At 40.8% G+C, this 18,523-nt stretch overlaps 1 protein-coding gene across 1 annotated transcript in view; it reads left to right on the forward strand.

The window, feature by feature from the left end:
• The first annotated feature begins 7,573 nt into the window (after nucleotides 1-7,573).
• Nucleotides 7,574-18,523, forward strand: part of FREM1 (FRAS1 related extracellular matrix 1) — a 144,229-nt gene continuing 133,279 nt past the window's right edge. The window contains exons 1-2 of the mRNA XM_058672677.1: nucleotides 7,574-7,653; nucleotides 15,569-16,067. Of these exons, the coding sequence (XP_058528660.1) occupies nucleotides 15,834-16,067 (234 nt within the window). The 5' untranslated portion in view covers nucleotides 7,574-7,653; nucleotides 15,569-15,833. The remainder of the gene's footprint in view (nucleotides 7,654-15,568; nucleotides 16,068-18,523) is intronic.

Genomic DNA, 18,523 nt, shown 5'->3' on the forward strand with positions numbered 1-18,523 from the left:
GACTTTTAAAACATGACTGCAAATAAAAGTCAAACTATTTGTTGGTGTGCAATGTGTGGCAAAGTGTCTTGTAGGGTTTTGTGTGAGCAGATAAAGCTATTCTGGGAGGTTCGGATCTGAAGGATATGTACAATTCAGTCAGGCGGAAAGGGAGCAAGAATAGCAAAGGTAAATTCATGGCACATGGATCAGCATGGACCAAACCCACAAAGACCTGTGAGCCAGGTGGGTAGTAAGGTGACTGAAATAAGGAGAAGGAATCCAGGTTCCCTGGCATGTCTGTGTCAGGGAGGATTGTCATGTAAGAGCGTGGCGAAGGGGGCAGAGCACAATCAGGACCATTCCTATCTCCTAGGGACCTAATCTGCACTACATCCTTGCATCAAAGAACCTTGTCCTATGTCCAGACATCAGCCGTTGTGATAACACTGAGGGAATGTTCTTCCTGAAGTTGAGACTCCCACCCATTTTCTTTGGTTCTGCATTCTGCAGCCCCAGAATAAAGTCACTTCTCTTTCAAATACCTGAAGACAGACCCTTTTTTTTGCATAGATTGCACATATGCAATTAATTTTTTGAAATACAGAGCTATGCATTTTTCCCTTGTTGAAAGCTAATGTATTGGCGTCCGTCCATCATTCCAGTCTCCATTATCAAGGCTGTAAATCTTGGTATTGTCCTCGGTGATCACAGTTAACCCCTTTGGATTTGTGCTCTTTGTGGATTAGATACACTTGTCTTCAATAACTCTGTTAAGGAATTTTGGAGGAAAAATGTTTAACGAGAAAGACCCTGAAACAGAACTATGGGACACAACTCTAGATGGTTCTCTCAAGACAGATGATATCCCTAATCTTGCCATCTCAGTGTATTTGTTACAATTAACCAATCACACCTGGATTCCCCTGCTCTTAAAAGTTTAAATATTTGAAAGAATGACAGAAAGTGTGTGTATGGAGGGAGAAATAGAGATTTCCTCCTTGCTTCCCAAATGCATCAGGCAGGGCTGAGCCAGACCCAAAGCCAGGAGTTAGGAAATGGGGATTCTGCCTGAGTTGCCCATGGAAGTGACAAGAATTGATGCTCTTGGCCTTCACTTGCTGCCCCCAGGACAGCGAGTAGGAAGCTGGATCCCAAGTGTGCAGCAGCAGCACTCCAGTTTGGTGTGTGGACATAAATTGTTTGTCTATGTCTAGCTTATTTCACTTAACACGATATCGATTTTGCTGCAAATGGCAGCATTTTAATTCTTTCTCATGGCTGAATACTATTCTGATTACATATATGTATATTTACATACAATATCTCACATTTTTCATTAGTTCAGCCAATGATAGATACATTGATTGATTCCATATTTCCTTCCTGCTGTTTCAATATTTTCTTCATCTTGAGAAAACCTAACCCCTACTCATCACATGTCCTAGTTCAATAACTTTGATCTCCTGACTCTGGCCCTTGCTGCTACTACCTACCTGCATCTTCCCAGTACATCTGAATGAAATAAGGCTTTTTCTAAAATAGTAATAATAATAACCCTACCATTTTTATTAATAGTGTGAAATATTCAGTGTCTCAAGAACTATAAAAGATAATAACTTCTATTGGACATGTTGCTTGATTGATGATTAAAAGGTCACTTGAGAGACCCAGCATGATTGCCTAGTGGCTAAAGTCCTTGCCTTGCACACACTGGGATCCCATACGGGCACCAGTTGATGTCTTGGCTACTCTGTTTCCCTTGCTGTTCCCTGCTTAGGGCCTGGGAAAGCAGTAGAGGATGGTCCAAAGCCTTGGGACCCTTCATTTGTGTGGTAAACCAGGAAGAAGCTCCTGGCTTTTTTTTTTAAAAGATTCATTTTATTTTCATTACAAAGTCAGATATACTGAGAGGAGGAGAGATAGAGAGGAAGTGGAGCTGCCGGGATTAGAACCAGAAGCTCCTGGCTTTGAATCAGCTAAGCTCCAGCTGTTGCAGCTACTCAGGGAGTGAATTAGCAGATTGAAGCCGTTTCTGTATCTCCTTGCCTCTGTGTGTCTGCCTTTGCAATAAAAATAAATAAATCTCTAAAAGAAAAGTCACTTGAGAGTGATTTGTCAGTCGGAGGAGAGACTATACAATGAATGAATATTTGTATTAAATAGGAGACTATACAATGAATGACTATTTGTATTCAACACTTGCAATGCCTCATGCATTTCTTTGCACTAAATGTTGGATTCTATCTGCCTAGGGCCATCCTCTGTTCCTGTTCTCTCCTTCAACCCTTCCCTATCACTTCTACTCTGTGTCTTGTTTTGGAACTTTTCTGGAGACAGAACTTGAAGGTAATCACGCTAACCCTACCTCTACCACATCACCCCACTCTAACTGTGAGGCTTTTTCAGAGAGGCAAAAGAATCTGATTCAGTCTTGGGTACTGATATTTTAAATTCTTACACTTGGAGGAAAATGCAAATAAATTGTGGTTATCCCAATGCTTCTCTATCTTGGGTACTCATTCGATTCACCTGAACGACTTCTGAATTCAGATGCCACACAAAATTAAACTCCAAAAGTGGTGCTTGGGCGATAGTAATATGAGCTACAGGTGGGACCTAGATTAGGGGTCCTGTCAGAGGCAACTGCTTCACCTGTGTGTTCTTCATTGCCATTAGTGGTACAAACCTTCATTATCTGTCACAAGACAATTTGTTTCCTTCTGGGACAGAGAAGCAGGATGGAAGCCAGGAGGGTGAAGTTTATTCTTCAGCCAGTAATATACCCAGATCATGGGAGTTTATCACCACATTGCGTGAGTCTGGGGCCTTCATCACATTGTAGCCTTTGCAAAGAGCATGCTTACTACCCGTAGAACATACTTGAAACAAGAATGGCTTCTATAATTTGCAGTGCTGGACAGAGTGAAACTGAGTGGAAGAATCTCAATGCATCTGACCAACACATTAAAGAGCAGATATATTAGTGAGTATTTACACAGAAATGTATTCCACCATGCAGCACCCAGAGACATCACAGTTCAAACTGAATTGTCAGCTAGCAAAGCCATCCATCATGCCTAAGGTAAACATATTCCCACATCTAGTCCATCTACAAACAAGTATCTTGAAGATAAAGATTTTGCCCGAAGGAATAGTGCAACCAAGGTTGGTGCACAGGACCTGGTAGATCTCAGTAACTGTCTCATCTTTGCATTTTCTTCCACTTTCAGCTTTAATCCTTCATCAGAGAATTAAGCCCTCTTGCTCCCTTTTCAGTCCCTCTTAGATCATAAAATTATTTACAGTGTTATTTATAGAGGCCAACTTAAATAAATGTGTAGGTTGCCAGTTACAAGTGTCACAATTGTACCAACTCCTCAGCAGGGGAAATCACCTGGGCTCTCATTAGAGTTTTGTTAAACGTATTGGTTGGTTTGAAGTTCTGCAGTTTTCTTAATTAAATGCATCTCAGTATCATGAGAATGGGCCTGATTCCTCATTCTCTGCCAGCATTGTGATAAAATGATAGGTCCACCAATTCATTAGCCTTCAGGACATCAGTTGGGCTCCTTGATCTGCCTGCCTGCCTGCCTGCCTTCCTTCCTTCCTTCCATTTGCATTGGAAAGGCAGGTACACAGTGAGAAGGAGATACAGAGAGAAAGGTCTGGGTGCAACGGCAAGAGCTGAGCTGATCTGAAGCCGGGAGACAGGAGCCAGGAGCTTCTTCTGAATCTCCCAGATGGGTGCGGGGTCCCAAGGCTTTGGGTCATACTCAACTGCTTTCCCAGGCCCTAAGAAGGGAGCTGGATGGCAAATGGAACTGCCAAGTCATGAACTGGTGTGTGGGATCCCGGTGTGAAAACTTTAGCCACTAGGCTACTGAACTGTCCTCCCTGCCCACCTTCTTCCTTACCTTTTCTTTATTGTATTCATTATGTGTGTGTGCTAGAGTTTGGGGCTTGGGAATCCAGGCACCAGGACTCTCTAGCTGGACTGCTGTGATTATACTCGCTGCGACACTGTTCGTTAACCTCACCTCTGAGAAGTTACTGATCTGGTTTCTCAGTTGCAAGATGTCAGTTTAAATCTACCCCATGGATTAGTTTGAAAATTAAGTGGATTAGAGCAATGCCAGGAACAAAGCAGATGTGTAATAATGCTGCTGCTTACCATTTTTACAAGTAACACTTGGAGGAGCTGTGTCAGAAGCAAGGAATGACCAGCCTGTGAAATAAATTGATTTGGCCCTGCCAAGGTTACCACAGGTGGAACTCCAAATTCAATAAATCAACAGCAGATTAGCTTTTACGTTAATAATTTTGTAAAATCTGTGACTTTTTAAATTTTACTATTTTAAAATTTAATTTAAAATATTAAATATATCTAGATTTTAAATATGCTTTTAGGTCCCCAACAACATTGTCCTTTTTGTCGTAATCACGGTATCTCTTAAGTCTTTAAAGGCATTTCCATTACAGCAGCTATCTTAATAAACCTGTGTGCAATGGCTGATCTCATGCCTACTACAGACATGTATGGATTTGAGTTTTGCCGTTGGCGTAGCATGCAAATAAGACATCAGAGGATACACAGCACTCTCAAGGAGCAAGACTGGGTGGTTTGCTAAGCACCTGAGCAATTCCTCCTTGCAAAGGAAATCTTTCAAGCTGGATATTAGACATTTCTTTGTCTGCTGTGAGTTTGGAACCATTAGAGCATTTAATTCATGTGCTGTTATAATGTGTGTAATTTTGAGTTAGAAAATACTTGATTATAAATCTCTTTCCAGTTAGACCTCAATCTCTCCAAAACAAGGATTACCTCGCGTAAACATTTTATTACATGTTGCCTCTCTGCCCTATATTACAGCTGCTTGTTGATTATTTGACTTTGTTCGATTCGTTCTCTCCTTCTGATACGGCCTTTGCCTTCCTCCTTGCCTTGTTAACACCTATTTTTTTTTTTTTTTCAATCTTTCCCCTCCTAGGTCTAGCTTGAGTGAAATGCTGCCCTCCTGTTTATTACTCTTACACATATACTACACAACATCTTTTTTGAGTCATCAATTCATATATCTATGTTTGTGAATTACATTATGAGCTCTTTTCCTTTTTTTTTTTTACATCTTTATTATTTTATGATACGGTTCCATAGGCTTTGGGATTTCCCATATCCTCCTCCCCAAATCTCCTCCTGCTACACACCAGTTTCCCCTATGTAATTACAATAATATAGTTCTTGGGCCCAGTGTGGTGGCCTAGAGCTAAAGTCCTCGCCTTGATCGCGCCAGGATCCCATATGAGCACCGGTCCTAATCCCGGCAGACCCGCTTCCCATCCAGCTCCCTGATTGTGGCCTGGGAAAGCAGTTGAGGATAGCCCAAAGCTTGGGATCCTGCACCCACTTGGGAGACCTGGAAGAGCTCCTGGCTCCTGGCTTTGGATCGGCTTGGCTCCAGCTAGTGCGGTCACTTGGAGTGAATCAGTGGACGGAAGATCTTCTTTTCCATCTTTCCTCCTCTATCTATATATCTGACTTTGCAATAAAAAATAAATAAATCCAAAAAAAATCCAGTAATATAGTTCTTTATAAAAGTTATAAATCCATCATTGCAGGCATGGACAATGGCAGAGAGTTCAGTATCCTATTGTCAAGTTATATTTAACAATTTCATTGGGAGTTTATCTTTGGTCTGATAGTAGAGATGCGGGCTGCCTTGTGTCCTCACATCTGAATATGATAGTCTCCATTACACTGCTGCTATGCATCCTGTTAAATGAAAAACCTCAAAACAGAATCTCCAACAGCAAGAAAAATAGAAATTTACAAAGGCATAAAGTTAAATAACATGCAATTGAATAACTAATGAATGTGTCATTGAAGAAATGAAAAAGAAAATCAGGAACCTTCTTGAAAAAAAAGTGATGTTATAGTAAGACCTGTGACTCAGTGAAAAATTTAATATTATTAAAAAAACTGTTTTGAAGAAATGAAAATAAGAACAGAAACTTTAAAATCCTTGATGTAGTTTCTATTCACTTTTGTTGATGAAATGTGTTTTCTATGGGCGATAAAGGGTTTTGTTTCTTTAATCCAGTCTACTAATCTATGATGTTTGATGAGTTTATGCCATTTACATTCAGGGTTAATATGAATAAGTAGTAATTTGGTCCTGTCATTTTAGCAATGAGTTGTTCATTGTCTGATGTAGTCTTCTGTTGTTATTTTACTGTGATGTTCTTCACATTTGTGTTTGGTTTTGGTGGGTGCTATTCCTTTTCTCTGTTGAACATCTTTAAGCTCTTTAATGGCAAGAGTATTTTGCCTTTTTGTTTTCATGTCCCAGCATTAAGTGTAACACTTGTTAAAATGTGGGTACCAAGCTATTATTTGACCAATGAATGAATTAGTGTATTCTATCCAAATAAAGAACCAGGATGTATTGTAAAAATGAAGATGGATTGTGATTTATTGCGAATTGAAACAGAATCTCTTCTGGGTAATTTGATGCTTTATCATGAATTAAGAAAGGCAAAATTCATTAGACGGAGGAACAGCAATTTCAGTTGGGTGACTGTCTTGGGGAGGGCCTAGGATGTGTGAGTTGGCACATATCCATGGTTAGTCATAGGTTAGGAGGGAAGCAGCAGTCGACCACTGTGAACGTGGGCATTTTTCATTTTGTTTACGTTATTCATTTAAAGCAACCTGCTCTGAAAATTTGTATAATACAATCCTTAGGCTGAAACTCTAAAATTAATTCAAATGATGGTTATTTTCTGCTCTTTAAGGAAATGCTTTTGATGGTTTAAGAAACTTTAGTAGTTACTAAAAATAGATGTCACAGCCACACAATTCTTTTTCTCTCTAACTAGTTTTCTCTGCTTTGAAAATATTTTGAGCAGAAGGGCTCGACAGAGACAAGGCCTGGTGTTTGGTTTCCAAAGAGTATCCTGAAATTTAGATTTCTGAAGTCAGTTCCCGAAGTATGGATTTTTTGGGGCATGAGTAGAAATTTTGTATATACCATGCAGCCATGCTATCTACGTGTCCGTTTGTTTTAAAAACCTACTCCAGTGTCTCTTGAATGTTTGGTGAACATATCTGGGCTTTTATGAATTTTTACAGGATTACAAACTCTGAGCTTCAAAGTTTCCTTTCTGCAGGACTTTTAAGAATCTTCAGTATGCTCATACAAAGAATCTTCAAAAGGAGATTATAGCTTCTGTTCTTCAAACATATTTGGATATAGAAGATGTTTTGTGGAAAACTTTGCAAAATCTTCAAAATGCATATTTTCAGAAGCACAGCTTGCAAATATGGCCTTTGTTAGTATGGTAAACACTGCCCCGTGGAAAGGCTAAGGGAAGGGAACTTAATGAATTTATGTATCGATGTAAGGTCCATTTGTCCTTGGAAACTTGATCTTGATGGGGTTCAGAAAATACTGCCACCCAAATAGGTAGCCCTTTCTCGTGTTGGCTATAGTAAATTGAAGAATCTTGACAATGACAGATGCTGAAAGTGCTTTTTGACGTTTTCTCTGAAAAGCAGACAATAAGACTAACCTCACAGGGGAAGACTTTCCTCCCTGTACCCACAGCAGCGACAATTGCCAACACGGGGATATTGAGAACTGGGAAAAGCAGTCCCTGCTCAGTTTTCCACAGGTGAGTACTTTTAGTTCATGTCCTCCCCACCAATCCTTTTAAATAAATATTTTTTTATTTGTTTGAAATGAAGCATGGCAAAATGTGGGGGGAGAGAGAGAGAAAGGGTAAGGGAAAGTGAAAGAGAGAGAGAGAGAAAGAGAGAAAGAGAGATAGAGGGAGAGAGAGGAAGAGAGAGAGAGAGAGAGAGTGAGAGGAAGAGAGAAAGAGAGGGAGAGAGAAAGATCTTGCATATATTGCTTCACTTGCTAGATGGCTGTGTGGCAAGGGCTGAGCCAAGCAGAAGTTGCCTGGATCTCTGAGTCTCCCATATGGGTAGAAGAAGCTCAATCACTTGGACCATCATTTGTTTTTCCAGCTGCATTACTAAACAGCTGCAAGTGTGCCACAGCCAGACCTCAAACCAGACACTCCAGTGTGGAATGCTGGTGACAGAAGTAGCTTAGTCCACTGTGCCACACCCACGGACCTGTAGCTCCTGTCCCTGTGTCCTATTTCCTTATAATGAATTTCTACACTTCATCACACTTGCATAAAATTATTACTTTAAGTTTTCTTTCAGTCTTCATTCCCTTGTGAAGGCTCTTGTGCCTCTAAATACTTTTCATAAGTATTTATTATTGTTTACATTCATTCCACTATATGGTTTTCTGTTGCTCACCCTTTTCCCCCTAGTTTAACTGACTGACCCCCAGTTCATGGTGCTATGATGGGTACAAAGAGAGGATGCTTTCCTCCCTCACATTCAGGGTGACTTAGTCTGAGGGAAGGTGGCCTCTCCAGGGCTCTGAGACAGAGCCATGGACTGGACATTTGTGATTTAGGGAAGCCATGTGGGAGAATGGGCGTAGCGCCGTGCGAAGGGTCAGACTGAGGTTCTTGTTCAGGTTTCGTGGTTGTCATGTGATCTTGGTAGTACTGTATCTGCCATGGGATTTCCTTTATTCTGTAAAATGAGGGGTATTCTAATAAGTGCATGCGTAACAGACATTTAAGTAAAACAAAGGATACTGTACCTCTCAAGGAAATAAAGGAAATGTGTGTTAGAACAATGATGAGGTGGTAGTGGAAGGTGCAGTGTGTCTCTTTTGGCCTAGCTGTTGAGATGCATGCATCTTAAGTCAGAAGTGCTTGAATTCCATATCGGGCTGTTGCTCCTGACTACAGGTTCATGCTCATGAAGACCCTGAGAGGCAGCAGTGATGGCTAAGTCAACCAAATGTGGGAGACCTGGATTGAGTTGCTTGCCCCTAGCTTCCAGCCTTGGTCTGGTCCAGGACCAGAGATTTTTGAGCATTTAGGGAATGCCATTCCAGTGTTGACCTTCTGCTTGCCTCTCTGTTGGTTAAAAAAACAAAAGTTAAAGGAGATAATATTGAATATCATCAATAGGAAGGCTGGTAGAACTGAAAATTGAGAGTTTTTTCAGAATACTCCAAATAAATTCAAGATAAGCTTATAGCCTTTGACCTTTTTACCTTCAGATATTTACCAAGTGGAGACATAAAATGGCTTATCGTTAAGGATTCTTTTCATCAAAATCAACTGATATAGTAACTCCTTCAATGTAATAGTGGAATGACTGTAAAAAAATAGAGTTCACTCCTATAGTGGATATAGCGCAAAGAGGAAAAGTAATATGACAAGGAATGATTAATAATATAGAAAAATAAAATGCTGCGTTAGTAGAAAAGAATGCTATTCTTTTTATATTGTGGTTGCAATTAAGTCACACATGTGCACACCTAAAATTGTTTTCTTTGGACGTTGGGAAATGTATTTTTCCTTTTTTCATAGGTTTCTTATTTTAACCTTTTAATTACACATAAAAGGAAATTATTTTCCCAGAAAAAAAAATTGCAAAGTCAAGTGAAAGATATGGGCTAGTTGATTGTTAAAGTTCCTTGTGAAGCAAACATTCTCTGATTTAGATTACAGTTTAGAAAAAAAAATTGAAGAGAGGAGGAAGCAATTGTTGTGGACAAGAACCACTGATTTAACAGGTTGTACTTACCAAGTGGCCTGTTTGCCATCAAGCCTTTGAACTATTTTTCAGTGTAAGCATTTGAAACTATGATACTTACAGAGGTGGGGGGGATCTGTGTTAATTGCATGCTCTTAAGTAGCACCTACTTCCTTTAGAGTACATTGCCTCCCAGGAAATGTTGACTTCTCTTTTTCATCAATTGCTGTCTGGAATGATGACGGAAGTTGTTAAAAGTTTGCATGATCTAGGACCAAGGCCTTGAGGCTAGGGAAGCAATTGTAGAGTATAAGGTTTTGATGTTCAGTGAAACAGTATAATATAGTGGTGAGATGCAAGGTTCCTGGATTTGGGCAAATTGAGATTTGATTACAAGGACAAGGTCATGATAATGATCTTGGGTAAGTTCCTTAACTTCTTTGCCTTTCATTTCCCAAATCCACATGCTCACTAGGTATCTCTTAAACTTATTGTAGGAATTAAACATCATAGGTAAAACACATTGAATAATATGCAACACATAGTAGGCACTTGATGTGTTAGCGGTTGAAAGGTACATTCATTTACTTTAGAAGTGGAGAGAGTTTGGGGTAGAGAAAGCTTTCATAGAATGGTTTAGTCAGTGTATGTTGCAGGGGACAGAAGAAGATTGTCAGGAGACAGGAAGAACGTGGTCTTGGCTGGGATGTTTCTCCCCAGCTCTGTGTCCCCACTGTGACAGCTACAGCTTCTGCTGTGACCTCTGTCATTATTAAAATGCTTACTTTTGGTTGCCATGTCAAGGAACAGCTTTACTTCTCTAGCTCAAAGAGGTTGAAGTTCAGAGGGGACAGTGAGTCTGAAGTCCTCAGTAAAGTTCACCTAAGTTTTACTTTCCCCCGTGGAAACACAGAAACACAAAGAAGATTAGGATCAGGCAGCTACCTGTCTCCAGGGACGTGGTCTTATGTGTTCCAATTCCATGCCTCTCAGTGCATTAATTTATTTGTATTCGAGTCAATCATCATGTGATTTGTATTAAAGTCCATTGTCCTATGTATAATTATATTTGGCTATGGGTTTATGCTTGAAACACTAAAATCTGATTTTTAGAAATTACTTTGAAGATTCATTTGTATGAAAATTATGATTTTGTATGTTTAAAAATTCTATTGAGGAACATATGTTTTCCTGATACTTCACCAACCACTCCTTTTCAGTCTCCTCTGTTTGTTCTTTTTGTTTGGTTATATTATCTGTTAGAAAGGCAGAGACAGAAAGAGAATGGGGAAGGGGAGGAAAAGGAAGCAAGGAGGGAGGGAGGGAGAAAGAGAAATTGAAAGAGGGAAATTTAGCTCTCTTCCATAGTTCACTCTTCAGATGCCATCAGTGGCTGGGGATAGCACTGGGCTGGGCAAGCTCAGAGCTGGGAACTCAATCCAGATCTCCCATGTGGGTTGCAGGAACTGCTATGTACATTATCAAACTAAAATTGGGAACAAGCCAGGACTTGAACCCAGGTGCCCTGACACAGGATAGTGTCAACCCAATGAACATCTTAACTGCTGTGCCAAATACTCACCTAGTGATGAATTAGAAAATACATCATAGAGTGGGTGTTGTGGCACGGTAGATTAAGCTACTGCTTGTGATGCCTGCATCTTAAGTTGGAGCAGAGGTCTGAGTCCTGGCCTCTTTGCTTCCCATCCAACTTCCTACTGAATCATACCCTAGGGGGCAATGGGTGATGATTCAAGAACTTTGGTCCCTGCCATCCATGTGGGAGAACCAGGTGGAGTCATTGACTCTTGGCTATGGCCTGGTCTCAACCTAGCTGTTGAATGCATTTGGGGAAGGACCTAGTGGATCTCCCTCCCTTCTCCTCTCTCTTCTCCTCTTCCTTTGTGTCACTCTACTCTTCAAATAGTTGAAAATGAAAAAGATTAAAAATAAAATATTTATAACCATTCCACGTTAACTTATTACTGGCATTTTGAGGATTTTAAAGTAGAGTATAAGTAGAAAATCTTACATGGTTTTATTCACTATTATAGTTAAAAATGTAAAAAGCTTTTCTCATTGTGTGGGTATATAGAAAAGGGCTGATCCTGAATGGAACAATTTTTACTTACAATGCCTATTTCTTTACTAGTTTATTCTCCTTCTTAAAGGTCTTGAGAGTACTTTTAAGATCTAAACCAGAAAGTTGGGAGGCAATTGCATTAAATCCAGGGAAGACAAAAAGATGCCATTTCTGGTATCATGTTCAGTGGGATGGCAGTAAGGATCTGGGGCAAGAAAGAAAACACAAGAATTCTGCAGAAAGCAAAGCAAACTAAAGTACCTGATTAGCTGTACTGAGCACTTGAGTTGTACAGATGCCATGGTAAAAATTCCAGAGAGGAAGAATGGCAAATACTATTCTCATCAGGCCACATTTGCCATACAGCATCCCTGGTGATGTGCCTAGGAGGCAGCCAATGATGACCCGAGTACTTGGGGTCCTTCTACTTGACATGAAAGACTGTGAAGGATGAAGTTCCTGGCTCCTGGCTTTGGCTTGGTCTAGTCCTGGTTTCTGCAGGCATTTGGGGATAAAAACAGCAAATGGGAGATCTGCCCATTCTCTGACTCTCCATCTCTCTGTTACTCTGCCTTTCAAATAAATACAAATAAATAAATCTTTTAAGAATACAAAAGAAAAGCATATTTGGTACTCGAAATTGCTAACATGGAACAGAAATTTTGATTAACCTTTTCCATTTTAGTCTATATTGTCTTTTTTATTAAGGCAATGCTAAGCCAAATTATAAAGTTATTAAACATAATCGAGTGAAATATGACAAAATTTTAGAGGAAGATTTCCTCCCCTTGAAATTGATTTATTCACACTTTATAGCCACGTCTGGCTCTGAACTGTGGAAATTGCTGTGATCTGTTATGAACTGAAAGAAGACTAGGTTGGGCCACTGCAAGGCTGATCAGGAATTCACAATATGAACAAAAGTCTGGAACTTGATTCCAGATCAAAGCCCTTATTTTATGTGCCTTCATATATCACAAGTCTTCCTGGGGTTTCAAAGGGGATTTGTTTCAACTGCTGGCTGAGTGGGTGGTAGGAGAGCAGGACTCCAGAGCAGAACACATGCATTCGGCTCTGCCAGGGACCATCCTTGCAGAGCCTGTCAGGCCCTGCTAACCAATCATCTGCTGGCTGTTTGGTGTTTTCCCACAGGGGATCTCACCATTTTGCAGTGTTCTTCAGTGCCATGTGGATGTACAGTTTTCCCACTGAATGGTCACATTCAAGCCACAAGATATGTTTGTTTTTGGTGGACTTGTACTAGGGAGCTAATATATCTACAGAAACTTTTGATGTATTATTTTGAAATACAGGAAAGACAGAGAAGCGACAGATGTTTCAACCACTGGTTCACTCCCCAAATGACTGCAACAGTCAGGGCTGGACCAGACTGAAGTCAGAAACCAGGAACTCCATTCAGATCTCCCACGTGGGTGGCAGGGGCCAAACTTAGTTGGGCCATCTAGTGCTGCATACCCAGATTCATTAGCAAAGAACTGGATGAAAATCGTGGATATCAGGGACTTGAATTAGTGCTCCTACATGGGAGCTGGCATTGCACATGGCAGTTTAAGCCACTACACCATAGCACCACCCAGGAATTAATTTTAATGATGGTTTTCTTAAAACTTTTTAGTTAAGCAGTAGAATAACTAAAGGATGGAGAATAGGCTTGCTGTATACTGACTTTACTTTGGATATGCCTTAATGTAATTCTTTATTCATAAAAGTTTTTGTTTTTTTTTAATGCTTATTTTGAAGTTCTCTGCAAACATACTTTAGAAAAGCCCTGTAGCACGGTAAAGTTTGTTTAAACTTTATATCAGTGTATAATTTTACCCAAATTTAATTCAGTTGAAACTGCAATAGTATAGACTGAATGGCTTAATTTTATTCCTCACAGAAACATATTCCTTACAACGCTGAAGTCTAGGAAGTCGAGCAAGGTGCTGTCAATGTGGTTGTTGTAGGTGGCACTCCTTCTAGCTGGCAGAGGGACACTCATCCACATGGCACAGAGAGAGGTCTGGTCTCCTTACCTCCTTACAAGCAACCTAACATGAAGATTCTGCTCTCATGGCCTGTGTAAACCCAGATGGGTTTCTAGACTCCTGACTTGGATCTGACCCAATCCCAGCTATTGCAGGCGTTTAGGGAGTGAATAAGTGTGAACCAGCGAATGGAAGAACCCTCTCTTTCTCTCCTTTGTTATGTATAAAGCACACAAATATGCATACAGAGATAGAAATAGATATAGAAACACACACATATGTTAGTCATTTATTTTTGAGCTAGAAGAGAACAAGAGAGTGATTTTCCAGCCTCTTGTTCTCTCCTAAAATGCCCACAACAGCCAGGGAAGGGCCAGACTGAAAACTGGAGCTGAGAATTCAATTTAAGTTTCACTACTCTGCTTGGTTACAGGCAAGCCATATGATTTTCAGAATGCTCTCAGGGATTTTGCTTTAAAAGATCTGTGTATTGATTATTCATTTATTTGAAAAGCAGTGCAAAAAAGAGAAAGGAAGAGAGACCTTCTGCTTGCTGGTTCACTTTCTCAATGGCTACAACAGCCAGGTCTGGACTAGGTCAAAGCCAGGAGCTAGCAACTCCACCTGGGTCTCAGGTGAGTGATGGGCCCAACTATTTGAACCATCATCCACTGCTTTTCCAGGTGCAATAGCAGGAAGTTAGATGAGAAATGGAGCAGCTGGGACGGTTGTTGTGGTAAGAACATTACTGTCGCAAGAGCTGCTGTGTTCTGGTTTGGCTGTTGCGGTTAGTTTCTGCAGAGACACTGGTACTGCTGCTTCCTTCATGCGCTCATCACAGTCTTTGCCGTCCATCAAGCAGTCTTCCCAGCAGCATGACCTGTGCAGGAAGATGTGCAGAGTGGGCACAGCAGATCCTGGCATGGGGAATGAGGGGGCATTTGAAGTATTTTTGTACAGTCATTGGACAAACATTGATTATGATATCTGCTGATGTAGATATCTGCTGGTGCAGAGAAAGTTACAGAAATCATTGAAATGTTAGGCTTTTCTGTGGGTGTTTAAAAAAAAAAAACCCACCAAGGATGCCATGCATTTAAGGATGCATTGCAATACATCCCACCTTGGATAAAATTTTCTCAGTTCTTCCAAAACACAGAGGATATTTATGAGTCTCTATGTAGATAAATAGAAAAAAAGATTGCTCTACACAGACTGAATATGTTTAAATGCACTTAGCATTGTGGATAGCGGAAGTGTATGCCTCATCATGAGCTGCATGTATTGTAACTACAATACAGTCGGATTTCTTCCTAGTCCTCCTACACTTAAACTTGAAAGCTCCTGTAGATGACATATATTTTCTCCAGTTTGCATTCAAGAATTTCTTAGACGTCCTTGTTGCTCTGCAAAGTCGGAATGGTCTCCCATGCAACAAATCATTAAGTTTCTGTCCTAACTGGGTGGAATCGGTTTAGAATTAATCTAATTCTAAACCAGCATGCAAATAATTCTGTCTGCTACCTGATGCAAATGACATCATAGGGTCATTTAGCAAACAAGGAAAAAGCAGTTAAAGAATTGACCTCTTCCTCTGAACTCGGAGGAACCTAGACACACTCTAGCCATGGCTATCCCTAGGCCATGGGGCCACAGAAATGCCGTCTTGCTCTGTCAGGGATTGTCAAGCAGGGTCATTAAATGACTTTTTCCTTACAGGTGGGCCTGGAGATCATCTTAGTTTATTTGTTTTTAATTTGGCTGAAATTGTAGTCTGGTGGAAAGATCCATTTGTCAGTAGCAGTCTTTTGAGTAGCCACATAAACCTTTGGTTTTTCTCTCTCCCTCTTCTCTTCTGACCCCTTCTCCCATGTGCAGGATTAGCAAAATTCTCAAGAGGCACATTAATCTGCCAGCGTTGTCAGGAGTGATCAGCGAGTTTTATTAAAAGCCCTGGGATTGCCTCAAAGGCCTCCTTGTCTGAGTCTGAAATGAAAGCGGCGTGGTAAGACCTCAGGAAACGTTGTGAGGATCCCTGGCCCTGCCCTTTGGGCTATGAGCTGACACTCCAGGAGCAGGTGGGAGGCCCTCCTTGGTAGACAGGATTTCACCAGTGGATGGAAGCAAGTTGTGTCTTGTCAGCATGAAGCCTCTGTGCCAGGATGGGCTGCCCATCCTGCTGCTCTCGCTGCTTCTGGGCTGGGCCAGCCCCACCTTCGTCAGTGTCAATCATGGCCTGAGAGTGATGAAGGGCAGCTCCACCTTCCTGTCAGCAGATGACCTGAAGTTTGCTGTCCCCAAGGAGAAGGACGCCTGCAAAGTGGAAGTGGTGATGAATGAGCCAATAACGCAGCGGGTGGGGAAACTCACTCCACAGGTAGGTCAGAGCCAAGTTGTTCTCTTCAAAAGTGTACATAATGTCAGTCTGCAGCAGGGCGGCAGGGAGAGAGAAAATGAATACCAAACAAGCTCTTTTCAGTCAGTCGGAAGTGAGTGTTGTAAAATATTCCCATTTGACAGGTTATGATTAGCTGGAGAAGTAGCCCACTGTTTCGCTATGTGAGCTTAAACCTGCTTTTGAACGTTCTTGGTGGATTTCACACTACAAGCTTGCTACAGACAGGTTTTGCTCCTAAATATGCTAACAATTCAGGAAGAAGTCAGGTTCAAGGTAATATAGAGTTGAATATGTTTTTTTAAAATAATGCATTATATTTGCAAGTCTTTTCAATGTCTCCTCTTACTGAAAAGAACTCATCTTTTAAAACTATTATTACTACTACTACTATTATTATTGTTATTAAGAAAGACCCACATAGAGAAAGAGAGACAAAGATATCAGCTAGTGTATTTCCCAAATACCGGCAATGGCTGGAGCTATGCCTCAACCTGGGAACACAATCTAGGACTCCCAGGTGGGTAGCAGAAACTGTTACTTGAACCATCTCCACTGCTTTCCAGAGTTGGCATTGATGGAAAGCTGGAGTCAGGGGCTGGAGCTGGGAATTGTACCCTGACACTCCCACGTGGGATTTGAGTGTCAAATCCCTGGAACTCCTATATATTTTAATGACTACTAGGGCTTACAGAGTACCTAGTCATCTAGGGAAAGTTATAAAAGGCATATACAATTCTCATTTAAAGTCCAATGTTACTTTACAAGATATAGATAACAAAATGGGCAGTTTCCCAAGGGGTGGTGTGGGTAGTCACTGGTATGATTTGGTCATTAAGTTCCCCATTCCAATCAATGTGTTTGGAGAGATTGCTGACAGTTATTTAGAAGTATTTGTATGTGCAGAAGAGGATATACAAAAGCGATCTAAGCTATCTACCAGTGGTAGTCAACTTAGACCCAAATACACATACCTGATTGGGCAAAACAGAAGTCTTCCTTTTACCGGATTGTTCCCCTTTAGAAGGTAATTCGGGGACAATCTGTTGTGACCAAAACTGTCCTCTTATGATTTTCCTTTCCTGGAAAGGAATTAGCCTGCATATCCTTAATATGTTTCTAGTGAAATGGCTCCAGTACATAATTTTTAGTATGTTCTGGTTTGCCTGCTTGGAGGTTCTGGGGAGCACAAAGGGAAACAATTAACTAGAACTAGATGAAACACATATTTGCTCATAAAGTTTGGAGAGTAAAACTACATCATCTCTGTCTCAAAGTGTGTCTTAAGACCGAAATCCAGTTACAGCCAGATTGCATTGCTATAAGACACCCCTCAAATGTATTACTAGCCAAGGAACTGCTGCTGTTCATTCTAACAAAGTAGGATCATGTTTTGAATGCTCAGCATATATATTTCCAGAGGCAAATTTGACACCTCCAATGGATTTATGTCATTAAAAGTAGATGAGTGATCTATACCTTTGGAAGTATATCTGCTGAGGTAAAGGAGTCCATTAAGATGTGGAGCTTTTTCTTGAGAGTTACTTAATTTTATTGGAAATGCAGATCTATGGAGAAAAAGAGAGGCATGAACAAAAATCTCCCATCTGCTGTTCACTTCCCAAGTGTCTGCAACTGCTGCAACTGAGTTGATTTGAGGCCAGGAGCCAGAAGTTTTCTCTGAGTCTCCCATGTGGGTGCAGGGTCCCAAGGCTTTGAGCCATTCTCTACTGCTTTCCCAGGCCCCCAGAAGGGAGCTGGATGGGAACTGGAGGAGACAGAACACGAACCAGTGCCCATGTGGGATCCCAGTATGTGCATGGTGAGGATTTTAGCCAGTGGGCCACTGCACCAGGCCCAAGATGTAGAATTTTATCATCCCTTTGTCAATTGAGAAATATGTGTTTCTCAAACTAATGTGTTATTATTTCTATTTTTTAATTTTGAAAATTTTACCAAAAGTAAGATTTTCCACTAAAGTCAGTTATTTACCTGTTTACTTGAAAGACATACTGACACAGCAACCCCACCTTCCACCACCCTCTTCCTACCTACCTCTTCCCTATTTTCTGGTTTCTTTCCAAGTGCTTACAGTGCTGGGCCCAAGCTCTGCTGAAGTTGGGAGCCAGAAACACAATCCAGGTTACTCCCGTGGGTGGCAGGACCATGAGTGCTTGGGTCATCACCATTGCCCCTTAGGGTCTGCCCTAGCAGGAAAGCAGATTCAGGAGCCAGAACCAACTTTTGAACCCAGATAATCCAGGATAGGCATGTTAACCGGCGCCTTTACTGCAAGGCTAAGATCCTACCCCATTTTGTTTTGTTTTTAATTTGTTCTTGGTTTTTATGCATACTGATTCAATTCTCCATAGGGATTTATTTCTTATGGAAATTTTATTCCCAGTGAGCATGCACACATGCACATACACTTACATATA

The sequence above is a fragment of the Ochotona princeps genome, chromosome 14, assembly GCF_030435755.1.
Source record: "Ochotona princeps isolate mOchPri1 chromosome 14, mOchPri1.hap1, whole genome shotgun sequence".
Taxonomy (NCBI): Eukaryota; Metazoa; Chordata; class Mammalia; order Lagomorpha; family Ochotonidae; genus Ochotona; species Ochotona princeps.